The sequence below is a fragment of the Symphalangus syndactylus genome, chromosome X (assembly GCF_028878055.3).
Source record: "Symphalangus syndactylus isolate Jambi chromosome X, NHGRI_mSymSyn1-v2.1_pri, whole genome shotgun sequence".
Taxonomy (NCBI): Eukaryota; Metazoa; Chordata; class Mammalia; order Primates; family Hylobatidae; genus Symphalangus; species Symphalangus syndactylus.
In genome coordinates, this window is record NC_072447.2 from 137,767,945 (window position 1) to 137,780,777 (window position 12,833).

General features: G+C 44.2%; 2 protein-coding genes across 33 annotated transcripts in view; one reads left to right on the forward strand and one right to left on the reverse strand.

Annotated features, from left to right (window-relative positions):
• Positions 1–10,338, reverse strand: part of PABIR2 (PABIR family member 2) — a 28,429-nt gene extending 18,091 nt beyond the window's left edge. For 3 of the 24 annotated variants that reach the window (XM_055267271.2, XM_063635042.1, XM_055267270.2), the window contains exons 1-8: positions 10,162–10,298; positions 9,138–9,385; positions 6,832–6,910; positions 2,599–2,655; positions 2,242–2,285; positions 2,104–2,158; positions 1,749–1,850; positions 1,039–1,100 (exon numbers count right to left, since the gene is read on the reverse strand). In XM_055267271.2, coding sequence (XP_055123246.1) covers positions 1,039–1,100; positions 1,749–1,850; positions 2,104–2,158; positions 2,242–2,285; positions 2,599–2,655; positions 6,832–6,910; positions 9,138–9,235 — 497 coding nt within the window. In that variant the 5' untranslated portion in view covers positions 9,236–9,385; positions 10,162–10,298. Of the gene's footprint in view, positions 1–1,038; positions 1,101–1,748; positions 1,851–2,103; positions 2,159–2,241; positions 2,286–2,598; positions 2,656–6,819; positions 6,911–9,137 lie in introns of all 24 variants that reach the window. The other 21 variants (XM_063635049.1, XM_063635043.1, XM_063635048.1 and 18 more) reach the window with 19 other exon arrangements.
• The window catches only part of PABIR3 (PABIR family member 3), a 143,792-nt gene continuing 140,753 nt past the window's right edge, over positions 9,795–12,833 (forward strand). For 7 of the 9 annotated variants that reach the window (XM_063635032.1, XM_063635031.1, XM_055267258.2 and 4 more), the window contains exons 1-2: positions 9,795–9,899; positions 10,606–10,659. The gene's annotated coding sequence lies outside the window, so the exon portion shown is untranslated. The remainder of the gene's footprint in view (positions 9,900–10,605; positions 10,660–12,833) is intronic. The other 2 variants (XM_055267257.2, XM_055267260.2) reach the window with 1 other exon arrangement.

Below are 12,833 nucleotides of genomic sequence, written 5' to 3' on the forward strand. Positions count from 1 at the left end.
AGAGGCTGCAGTGAGCTGAGATCGCACCATTGCACTCCAGCCTGAGCAAAAGGAGCGAAACTCTGCCTCAAAAATAAATAAATAAATAAATAAATAAATAAATAAAGTAATAAAGTAATTTGGATTTGACTGGTCTATGAACTTTAACATTTTTTCCTTATTCTTAAAAAGGATGTATTATTGTGGGGGCTGTGTGTGTGTGTTTCCCCACTAAATATAAATCAACATTAAATTCCCCCTAAAAAACTCTGGGGCCGGGCGCTGTGGTTCACGCCTGTAATCCCAGTACTTTGGGAGGCCGAGGAGGGCACGAGGTCAAGAGATCGAGACCATCCTGGCCAACATTGTGAAACCCCATCTCTACTAAAAATACAAAAATTAGCCGAGGGTGGTGGCACATGCCCGTAATCCCAGCTACTTGGGAGGCTGAGGCAAGAGAATTGCTTGAACCTGGGAGGCAGAGGTTTCAGTGAGCTGAGATTACACTACTGCACTCTAGCCTGGCGACAGAGCGAGACTCCATCTCAAATACAAAAAAAAAAAAAGAAAAAACTCTGGTAAAATGTTAATGGTAGATTATAGGCAGTGGGTATATGGTTGTTCACCGTGAAATTCTTTCACTTTTGATGTCTGAAAATGTTACGGTGAAATATTGGGAAAAAGAGTTAATCTTCTTTTTTTTTCGAGACAGAGTTTTTGCTCTGTTGCCGAGGCTGGAGTATAATGGTGCGATCTCAGCTCACTGCAACCTCCGCCTGCTTGGTTCAAGCATTCCCCTGCCTCAGCCTCCCGAGTAAGTGGGATTACAGGCGCCTGCCACCAGGCCCAGCTAATTTTTCTATTTTTAGTAGAGACGAGGTTTCACCATGTTGGCCAAGCTGGTCTTGAACTCTTGACATCAGGTGATCCACCAGCCTTGGCCTTCCAAAGTGCTAGGATTACAGGTGTGAGCCACCGCGCCCAGCCACAAAAAGCTAATCTGAGAGATAAATGCAATGAATGGCACTTCAACCACATTTAAAATTCAAGTTTGCTTACCTTGAAAATCGTCTTGGACTGGGAACTGGACTTGGTGGCAATCCACTGCTGCTCACAAACATCTGTAAGAATGGTGAGAAACATTACTAGAAAAAACATATTCAATATTAAAATAGTTCTAGCACTACAGTTTTCTTTCTTTTTTTTTTTTTTTTTTTAAGACAGGGTGTCTCTTTTGCTCAAGCTGGAGTGCAGTGATGCGATCATAGCTTACTGTAGCCTCGAACTCTTGGGCTCAAGCCATCTTCCTGCCCCACCTTCTTGATGAGCTAGGACTATAGGTGTGTGCCACCATGCCCGACTAATTTTTTTGTATCTATTTTTTTTTTTAATGTAGAGATGGGGTCTCGCTATGTTGCCCAGGCTGCTCTCGACCTCCTGGGCTCAAGTGATCCTCCCACCTTGGCCTCCCAAAGAGTTGGGATTACAGGTATGAACCACCATACCAGGCCCACAATCATTTTCAAAAGGTTCTTTTCAAAATGACAGAAACAGTATCTTTAGAATTGCTTGGCTGTGTGTCTCATAACTAAATTACACACACACACATATATATATATATATATGTATATTTTCCACATTACTGCTGTAGATTTTCATTGATTTTCCTTCAAGGCATTGGATACTTTAAAAGTGGGGTGATTTGTATGTGTTTTAGAGTAAACAGCTCAGTTTGTGAAATAGACTTAATATCTTGTCAATTATCCTACCTTTCCGAATCCCCTGGTGGGCGAAGGTGCTGGAGAAACTGGAGTGAAGTCAATTCTCTTAGGAGAATATAATTTCTCCGGCTTGTCAAAATCACTATCACTCTGTAAACATAAAGTGTCATCTCCTCATAATAAATTCAGCACATCACAGCTCTTATTTACTACTATAACACACCCAGATTTTCCAAGGAGAAAGGTATAGACTCTAATATTCTGCTGGAAAAGCAGAGATCAAAAAACAAGTATCACTTTGGAAGTAGAAGGGGAAAGAAGTATGCAAAAAAATTAATGAAGCCAGTGAACAACATAAAACTTTCTAGAAAATGAAAACCAAACAGACATGAGCAAACTTTACCAGGCTCAAGCTCTCATCCCATGATTGGCTTATCTGCATTGCCGTTTGCATTTCCCTAAAACAAACAAAGGGAAGGGCCGTCAGTGTTTACAAACAAGACACTTATTACGCTAGGCCCTGCTCTTGCAAAGCACTAACCTCTCATGTGCAGTTTCTCTGTTCACCATATCCAGGCCTTCTTCCTGCAAAGACAAACACATATGCTAAAAAGGCAGGATCACTGACAAAATATTAACTCTTCCACAAACTGTAATTTTTATCCACATAGTTCTCTGCTTCAAATAAAATAAAAAGACTTTTTCTACCTCATTGACATAATCACAGTAGAGTGGAACATTCATGCCGCTTGTATATTTTATCTGCACGCTCCAGAAGAATTATGATCTGTCTCCAACTAACCAGAGTTGCATCCTAACTCATTTCAATATCTAAATCTTTAAAATAAAAATGTAAAATCCAAAAAATTTCCAATCTGAGCTAGTAAGTAAAATTTACCCTTTTGATCTGATGCAGTCTGCTACTAGGAATACGATTAGGTGAGGATGACAGCAACTGGAAAGAAAAAGTAAACATTTACTATTTTCTGAATCACAAAGCAGCAGTCTGCTGTCAGTACTGGCGTACAACCTCTTCCTAGGTAAGCTTTCATATTCTTCTTCAAAATTTAGCTCTTTAGATCACTGAACATTAATGCACTAAAAGCAGTATATTTAGTCTTCAAAAAGTACACCAGGTGTCCAACCTCAAAGCGCCATCTGTTGCTAGACAGACATTGACTTCAGCACTTTTCCCAAATGAATGTGAAGCTACGTAAATTTAGAGAAATAAAGACTATGGGCCTTAGAAATATCCATTATCCCACTTATCTAAAATAAAGAACAATATGAGAAGGGAAAGAAAAAAAAACACCAATGCTATTAATTTTTGTTATCAATGCAGCAATGGGGGAAGACAGGCTAATAAGTCTAGTATATAATATTCTGTCTATGATTGATGATTTTCAAAAACACTTTAGAACTGCAATAAGGAGGTTTTGCTTTCACGATCCAAATCCATTCTAAAATCTCATCATATGCTATCACTACAAATCTTACTAGTTAACAAAAAACAATTTGGAAAGACAAGGTGTATCTTTAAAATAACTGATGCTTTCCCTTAGATCATCATTTTTTAATAACACAAAGCAGAAATGATTTGGACGCCAAATTACGTTCTTTCACAATAATTACAAGCTGGTCACAAACTGTAAGACACAATTCATATCAACAGGTCTTAGAGAGTTCTAGTAGTCATAATATAAACAACTACTATTTACTCTATAACGAAATGCAAGTGAACTTGTAATACTATAAAACCAAATAACAACTATCCTGTTTAAGAGGCCCTATGCTATCAAAACTTATTTGAATACTAATGTAGTGAGCAGTATAAAATAGTGATAAAATGCTCTAAGTTTCTTTTTATTTTTTTTGAGACAGAGTTTCGCTCTTGTTGCCCAGGCTAGAAGTGCAATGGCATGATCTCTGCTCACTGCAACCTCCGCCTCCCGGGTTCAAGTGATTCCCCTGCCTCAGCCTCTCGAGTAGCTGGGACTACAGGTACACGCCACCACGCCCAGCGAATTTTTACAACCATTAAGGGATACTGGAGTATAAGATAAATGTATTTTAGTAGAGACGGGGTTTCACCATGTTGGCTAGGATGATCTCGATCTCCTGACCTTGTGATCTGCCCGCCTTGGCCCTCCAAAGTGCTGGGATTACAGGCGTGAGCCACTGCGCCCGGCCACTGGTGAACTCTTAATAAGATCATTTAGAAAACACTAAGCTACAAGGCAAGCAAATACAGCAGGGAGACTCTCCAACAGGAGACTGTGGAAGAGAGCACAGATGTGTCAGTTAGGGAAACGCAAGAAACTGAAGAAGCAGTGAAATGATCAGGAAAGCTGACATGAGGATGGCCAAAAACTAACTGGGGAGAAAGTCAGAAATTTACATGCTACATTTACATAATATACAACTTGACAATTTTAGACAAAACTGGAAAGTAGACCAGAAAGAAGAACAGAGCAAAGCTGTGTGTAGTACCAGAAACAACAGGGCAATGTATCGGCTTAAAGAAAAAAAAAAAGAAAAAGCCAGAACTCCAAGGAGGTGCTGGCTAATGGGGTTAAATAAAGCAAAGAGGTCAAGGGGGATAAGAAGCGAGTCCCCTGACATTGGCGGTTAAGTGGGTCCTGGTGACTTTTGCAAGAACAGTGTTTTAATGGAGTTGTGCTAGAAGCAGCATGATTACAAACTGGCCAGAAATGAGGAGACAAGGAATTAGAGGCAGTGGAGTGTAGATTATGCTTTGAAAGAGCTTGGAGAGGGGAAGGAAAAGGGAAGGAGAGACCTACGAAAAAGAAAACAGTTTGTTTTCCCCCATCAGATGCGTGAGTCTGGAGAAGGTGGAAAGAAGAGAGCCTGTGAGGAATAGGGAAAAGATGTAAGACAGAGGGGAGACGATAGACCCAGCAAAGCAACAGGAGAGTCAAAAGCATATGAACCACTGGGGAGAAATGCCATATGTGAAGCTAAAGGCATTTCAAGGCAAAGAAAGCTGACATTTACACAAGATAGGTGTCTGTCTTCTTTGTAAAGTAAGAAGGGTCATCTGCTCAAAGTAAAAAGTGGTTACACTGGAAGCGGACAGAATCTTTTAAAAAAGTGAGAATACTGCTTTGAAGAATATCATGGGGCCAGAGGCACCTTAAATCCAACTATGTCCCAAAGAATTCATCTTCTTCCCCTTCAAACTATCAATCTCTACTCCTACTAAAGGCAGCGCCAACCCCCGGTCACCAACATACAAAATTTCCATCACTTGGAGTCTTCCTTCTCTTAGTCCTTATATCTAATCAGCTGGTGAGCCATGAAGATCCTACATCTGCATATCCAGTCCATTTCATTTGTCAACACCTTACTCATCACAGGTTACCATGGGACACAGATAAACGTATTAAGATTTACAGCACATCCTGTGATAGAGTGTATATAGTGTAATGAATATTATGATAGTTGTGGAAGCCTACCCAAAGGAGATATAAGGATTAAACTGAGTTTTGGAAGACCAAAAAGCTAGAAAGGAAAGGGGTAGGAATGAAAAGATGCATCAGGATCAACAAAGAGCAGTGAGTCACCATGGCCCTTTCAGAAAACCAGGTATTTCAGTGAGAGATGAACCTAGACCACGGTTGATAAGAATCTTCTCATCTTACAAAAGAGGTAAGTGAAGTGTAGAGAGGCAAATTCACTTTCCCTTTTTTCTATGCTACTGTTATCAGGAGCATGGCTGTATAACATGTATAAACATTTTTCATATATCCAGCAAAAATAAGTAGTATTTTCCAGTGTCCTCAGAGACGGAGGTGAAATGAATCAAACCTCCAGATAGCTAACATTTCCCCCTGTAAGTATTTTCAGCCATTTCATTTGGGAATCTTTCTACAATGTGTTCTATTTTTCCCTTTCTTAAACAAATTATACCAAACAGAATTGCACTGGGAGATCTCTACTCTAATCCCAGTTCTACCACTTACTAATTGTGTAATTCTGAGCAAGTGACTTTTAACGTCTTGAGTTTTAGCTGCTGCTTCTTTTAATTGGGAAAAATATCTTTGCCCTCCCTATTTCATAGGGGCTGTTATGACAATTAAATGTGTGAAAGTACTTTGTAATATGTAAAATACTAGACAAGTGTAGGTATTACTAGAATTTATGAATAAGTTAATGACCCAGGTATCCTTAAGAACATAAATTATTATATGATTCTACACCAGTGACATGCTTGGGATGTACTAACAGGCTCTTAGCCCTTATACTAATTAGCCACAAACTAATTTTTTAAAAACGTCTGTTTTTCAGTTTTTCCCTCTCCTCCCTTGCTAGCAGCTATTAGTATACTTTTAACCAAAATGCATCTCTTCTAATTTGCTGCTTCTCACACACTATTGGATTGGAAGCTTATTATAATTGTGCATATATTTTAGATGATTCAGAGGTCAGAGGCTCTCCTATAAATAAACCGATGAACCTTTGTGCACAGACTATGGAAATCTAGTTCTGCCATTTAGGGATGTATCTTCTTTCATCTCAGATGTCTTCCAGAGAATTGAAGCTGCTGGATAAGTGAGTTCTACATGTGAACTGCTACTATATAAAAAACCTCATCATAATTTCTCCCAGTGCGACCAACTAATAAAGCAATCCCTGACAGCTCTGGCTATAGAGATCAGTCACAATCAGTAACTCTTCAGAGAATATAAATACAAGCATTTTAAAGGAGTCTTCATTTTGGAAAACCAGCATTGTTTAACAGGTAAGTGTCAGAAACAAACACTCTGCTACCTTTAAGTGATTTGTGCATCCTACGACAAATGAAGACCACTGTTCTCAGCTATAATTAGGAGTTAATCCTGACTTACCTCACAAGCCCGATGCAAGTAGTGACAAATAATAATGAACAATTTTAAAAAATACAAAGTCACACAGCAAAGAAAAATTTTTAACCATGTATCCCTTTGGTACCAAAAGCTGAATGGCCACAGCATAAGCAGTAAACAACGTAAGTAAAATCAATCTTTTCTTTCTTAAACAATTGTGCACAGCACATCATTTTGAGAAAGAACTCCATTTCAAAGTATTTTCCCCAATCTAAATCACTTCAGATACTTACTTCTATACTTACCAGGCTGTGACGGCTCATAATTGTCGTACTATTCCTCCGAGTTCTAAGTGTGTAAGGTTGAAAAACCTGTGAAAGGTCACTAAAAAAACAAAAACAAACAAACAAACAAAAAAACAAAATTAGTAGTGTTTTCTAATGGAAGATCTCTTTCAAATACATTAGCATCAGTTCTCTAGTTAACAATGAAATCTTCCATGGCTCCTCATTTCATACAGAAAATGAACTCCTCACCGTCTTCTCTGCAGAGCTTCCCAAGTGGTATGCTGTGGATTACAGGTTTGCAGAGATACTGATCTCAGTGGTCGGGGGGCAGCTGGGAGAGGTGATGCAGGCGGAGCTCCAGACTGGTTGACTCTAGCTGCTTCTGGTCAGAGCTACGCCCCCAAACCGGTTACCACCAGACCTGAGCAGCCTCATCTGTTTACCCCAGAGAACCAATGAGTACTGTTTTTTGTGTTTGCCATGATGCAAAAAGGGGTGAGGGGCATTGTTCTACAATACGAGCTGGATCAAGACATCTCCCCCCTCACCCTAAACATGTGTCCTACCTTTGAACCCTGCTGTTCGATGGAATAAACATAGCTGAGATTGTTGCCCCTTCTGCCTCAAATGCTCTCCCTCCTGCCACCATCTATTAAAATCCTTCCTGTCCTTCCACATCCATCTTGAATGCCATACCCTTCAGTGAAAGCACGGCACAAACCTCTCTTCAATCCACAAACGGAATGCAATCACTCTCTCCTTTGAACCCAAAGAGTACACTGGGAGATGAGATGCTTCTTGAGACACCTACTTTGTCTCTTAATTAAAGAGAAATGTGGATGTGTCTTAAACCCATTGGTAGAGAGATGTTTTATTAATCTTTGTATAATATCCCTGCAGTGCCTAGCAGAGGGCAATGCCCACAATAAGGATGAGAATTCCAGAAGGATTTTCAGAATTGAATTGCACTGGGCTTTCAGGGACCACTGAGATCACCTAATTCAGCTCTCTTAATTTTCAAATGAGAAAATGGACTCAGAAAGGTTAAATGACTCATTCGTGATCATAGCTAGTTAGTGAAAACTGGGACCAGGCCTGGTCTCCTTGCCCCTTCTTGTGTCACATCATGCTATGTTTTCAGTGATTACTTAAATCATGATTCAAAAAACAGTAGGTTTTTGCTACAATAGTCTAAATACAGGTCAATAGAATTGCTGAAGTCCCTAGCAATTGCTTGCTTACGAGATTTCAAAAGACAATCAGAAAAAGACCAGTTTATTGTTATAGTAACCAAAATAAATGCAGGGCCAAGGACAGCAACAGGAAAGCAAAAAGTCACTCCTACATTCCCTCAGTTTCAAAATTATATTTAATAAATGAAAAAGTCAACCTGTTTTTTTCCCCAAAATATGGATGTTATAATCGGTTCAACAGCAAGGATTATCTCTTTCTTTGCCTTCACTGTGCTTGATTAATATGTTTTTGGCTAATTGTACTCTCATCTCCTTTTTTGGACTAATGCCATTTCTACAGGGTCTCGCAAATTGGCTCTCTACCTAAGATGAATTGTCTTCCTATAAAAGTGAAATACAATAGGCTCAGGAGGTGAGCCAACCTAACCTTCTAGTACTATTACAAGATGCTACCTTAAAATAGACCCTCGATGACTTATTGACATGAAAACACAAGACCCTACCACTGAAAGTGAAGAGTCGATTCTCTCCACCGTTTTCTAAAACCTGCCTTTTCACTAACCCTAAGCTACAGACCACCCTTCTTTTTCATTCACTGCAATGCATTTCAAGCAGTTTTAGAACCTGGAAACATTAGGGCAAATCCAAATCACGTACTACGATGTGAACATACCACTTAATTACAAGTTATTAGATAAATTGTGATTTATTAAAGTAAACGTCTGTTAATGCCAAGATTCCTAAACTAAGCTTAGAAATAGCAGCTCTGAGAGACAGGTGTCAAGTTGCACATCTAGTTCCAGGGGCTTCATTCGATCTGACATTCCCTGGTGTAAGTTAGTCGGGGCAAGCAACCTGTCAGAAGAGCCAGAAGCTTTCTGCAGTTCCTTTTACAGTGGGACAACATGGCCCCAGGTGAGGGGGGGGGGGCGTTTCCTCCACACTGCCCAAAGTTGCAGATTAAACTTTCACTCCACCTTGGGACCCAAGTCACTGTCAAGCAAACAAGTCGCCACCCCCAGGTTGAAGAGCCCAAATGAGCTCAAATGTGCACTTTAAGGAAGGAAGATTGCTTGCATGGGGGCAAGGAGCCCCTGAATCCTGTACTCCATCCTCCCCAACCCTGCTCACCTGAGCCCATGGATTAGGGGAGCGCTGCTGGATCTCCTCAGGGTTCCCCCATAAGATGTGTCAGGCTCAAGGTCCAGCTCCATTTTCTCCTGAGCCATGTCAGACTTGCAGGCAGGCACAGCGGGCAGTGCTCAGCTCCTGGTGCTTAGCTATGGACTCCCAAGACTCTCACTGCAGGACTGAGCTGCTGGGGACTGGCAGCTGGGGGCGGGGGCTAAGGGGCGGAGGCTTGGGGACGGGGGCGGGGGCTGGGGGCGGAGAAAAGTAGGAGAGGAGGAGGGAAGGAGGATGATGATGAGGAAGGGAGGATGATGGTGAGGCAGGAGAGGAGGATGAAGAGGTAGTGGTGGAAGGTGACAGAATGAAGGAAAAGGATGGAGGAAAGAAGAAGGATGGAGGGAAAACAAGGATGGAGGGAGGAGGGAAGAGGGAGGGAAAAGGATAGATGGAAAAGCAGGACAGAGAGGATAAGAGGAGGAGGGCAGGGGGGGAAAGGGAGAGGAAGGGGGCGGAGGAGGGAGGAGAAGGGAGAGGGCAGAGGGGAAGGACGAGGACAGAGGGTAAGGGAAAAGAGAAGCGCAGGGGCGGGAAAGAAGGAGGTGGTCTGGGGAAGAGGAGAGAGGAGGGAGAAGAGGAGGGGGAGGAAACTAGGCAGCGGCGGAACTCATGCTGCTATCTTTCCGGCTGAGGACCACAAGCGGGGCCGGGCTACAGATGCTGCGGCTGCCCGGGCAGCGCTAGCACCGAGGACCTGACAGTAGGGTAGGACCCGGCCGGGCGGCCTTGGTGGCTCCGGCTCCAGCTCCCCATGCTCGGGGACCCGGTCCAGCCCCCCATGCTCCCGGACCCGGTCCCGGAGGCTCCTCAGCCCTGGGATCGGTGCTTCTCCCCTCCCTGCCCCCCTCCCGCCTCGAGGACAGGTTGGGGGTTCGGCCTCTCAGCCGCCGCCGCGGTGCCTCCTCTTCCTCTCTCGGGTTCTAATGGTCTGGGGGAACCCGTTGGGGCCAAGACCAAAATCTACAACCTGCAGTCTCTTCCGCCTCCCACGCTTCAGAAGCGGTAACCTCCGCGGGGCCAGTTCTTCCGCGTCCGGGCACCCATCGGGTCCTGCGCACGCGTCCAGCGGCCACTCCAATGGGCCCGCGGGCACGGAGCGTGCGTGGGAGCCCCGCCTCGAAATCCGCCTCCAAAAGGGAGGAGCGTTTCCAGGGGGCCCGGCGCCTTCCTCGATGGCATTGGCCTGTGGACCCTGGCGCCCAATTTTGAAAAGAACCAATAGTTTGGAAATGCTGGAGCATCAGCTTTCAGGAGGAGTTTGGGCAAATACTCATGGGAAATAGAGAAAAACATGGGATTTCCACGTTATTTCACTCCTAATTTGTACGCTCCGACCTCTGTGATCCCCACTCATGCCTTAAATCCCTCGATTTTGTTGGTCTTTGTCTGGAGGGGCTGATTTCTTTTTCAGATCATCCATTGGGATGCACTAGACAAAAGAGAAGTGGGAAAACAAACGCAATAGGTAAAAATAAAGCGAATATCATGACAGTTCGTATAGCTAATGAGAAACTCAGCTCCATTTTGCAAGCACCTTTATTTAGATTCAACAAAACTAGGAAAAGTCCTGAAGAACGGGTAGCAAGCAGAACCAAATGTTTTTTCTTACTAGGAATTACGGAGTCCCTAACAATCATGACTCAGCGTGTGTGAGATCTGGATTTTTTTTTTTTTTTTTTTAAACAGAGTCTCGTTCTGTCGCCCAGGCTGGAGGGCAGTGGCACGATCTTGGCTCTGCCCCCCCGGCCCGGGTTCAAGCGATTCTCTTGCCTCAGCCTCCCAAGTAGCTGAGATTACAGGCGCCTGCCACCACGTCTGGCTAATTTTTTGTATTTTTAGTAGAGACGGGGTTTCGCCATGTTGGCTAGGCTGGTCTCGAACTCCTGACCTCAGGTGATCCACCCGCCTTGGCCTCCCAAAGTGCTGGGATTACAGGCACGAGCCACCGCGCCCGGCCAAGATTTGGATTTTTTATTTAACAAACACCTACATAACACTTGTTATGTGCTAGGCACTATTCTAAGAGTTTTAGAAATATTAACTCTGGGCCGGGCGCGGTGGCTCACGCTTGTAATCCCAGCACTTTGGGAGGCCGAGGCGGGCGGATCACGAGGTCAGGAGATCGAGACCATGGTGAAACCCCGTCTCTACTAAAAATACAAAAAATTAGCCGGGCGTGGTGGCGGGCGCCTGTAGTCCCAGCTACTCGGAGAGGCTGAGGCAGGAGAATGGCGTGAACCCGGGAGGCGGAGCTTGCAGTGAGCCAAGATAGCGCCATTGCACTCCAGCCTGGGCGACAGAGCAAGACTCCGTCTCAAAAAAAAAAAAAAAAAGAAATATTAACTCTGGGCCGGGCGCGGTGGCTCAAGCCTGTAATCCCAGCACTTTGGGAGGCCGAGGCGGGTGGATCATGAGGTCAGGAGATCGAGACCATCCTGGCTAACATGGTGAAACCCCGTCTCTACTAAAAATACAAAAAATTAGCTGGGCGTGGTGGCGGGCGCCTGTAATCCCAGCTACTCGGGAGGCTGAGGCAGGAGAATGGCGTGAACCCGGGAGGCGGAGCTTGCAGTGAGCCGAGATCGCGCCAGTGCACTCCAGCCTGGGGGACAGAGAAAGACTCCCTCTCCAAAAAAAAAAAAAAAAAAAAAAAAGAAATATTAACTCTGTCGTGGGTGTAACTGGCCAGTGGTGCAGGTGCTAAAGAAATTTACGGATATGGCCGGGCGCGGTGGCTCACGCCTGTAATCCCAGCACTTTGGGAGGCTGAGGCAGGCGGATCACAAGTTCAGGAGATCGAGACCATCCTGGATAACACAGTGAAACCCCGTCTCTACTAAAAAATACAAAAAAATTAGCCAGGCGTGGTGGCGGGCGCCTGTAGTCCCAGCTACTCGGGAGGCTGAGGAAGGAGAATGGCATGAACTCCGGGGAGCGGAGCCTGCAGTGAGCGGAGATCGTGCCACTGCACTCCAGCCTGGACAACAGCGAAACTCCGTCTCAAAAAAAAAAAAAAAAAAAAAATTTACGGAGACAGTCATAGGTAACGAAAGGCAGATTTATTAGAGAAGATATGAAAATATGTTGCAAGGATGCAATGGGCAGCACTGCAGAGGAGCTGTCTGCAAAGGCAGGGGCTGGAGGGAAGTTTTATAGGGTCATGCTAGAGGCGGGTAGGTGCAGAAAGAGGTCATGCTGCTGGGGCCACTGTGTGGAAGATGTGCCCTCTGGTCGTTTGTGTTCATTGTTCTTCCCCACCTGGGGCCCGCCTGGCCCCTTTCTCTTTGCTTACTTCTCAGGACTCCACATCCCACCCCCCGTAACACCCCTCAGAACACCAATGACAAATCTTTGACATTGGGGCTGAGGTCTCATCTTCCAACTGCTTCCTGCTGATCAGGGGTGTAGAGTTGACCCTACCTATGGTTGTTGGTCTGTCAGGAGACCCTGTGGGTCATTGTCCCAGATTGTGGGACCTAGGATATTGAATCTTGCTGGAGGAAGGGACTCATCACAGAGTGGGAGTATGTCAAGGCAAAACTGGTGACTAGCCGAATCCAGGGGAGACTCATAAAGGTAGCAGGCATCATTGGGGAAAGACTGATATCCCATTCACAGCATTACTTGAAAGTGAAACTG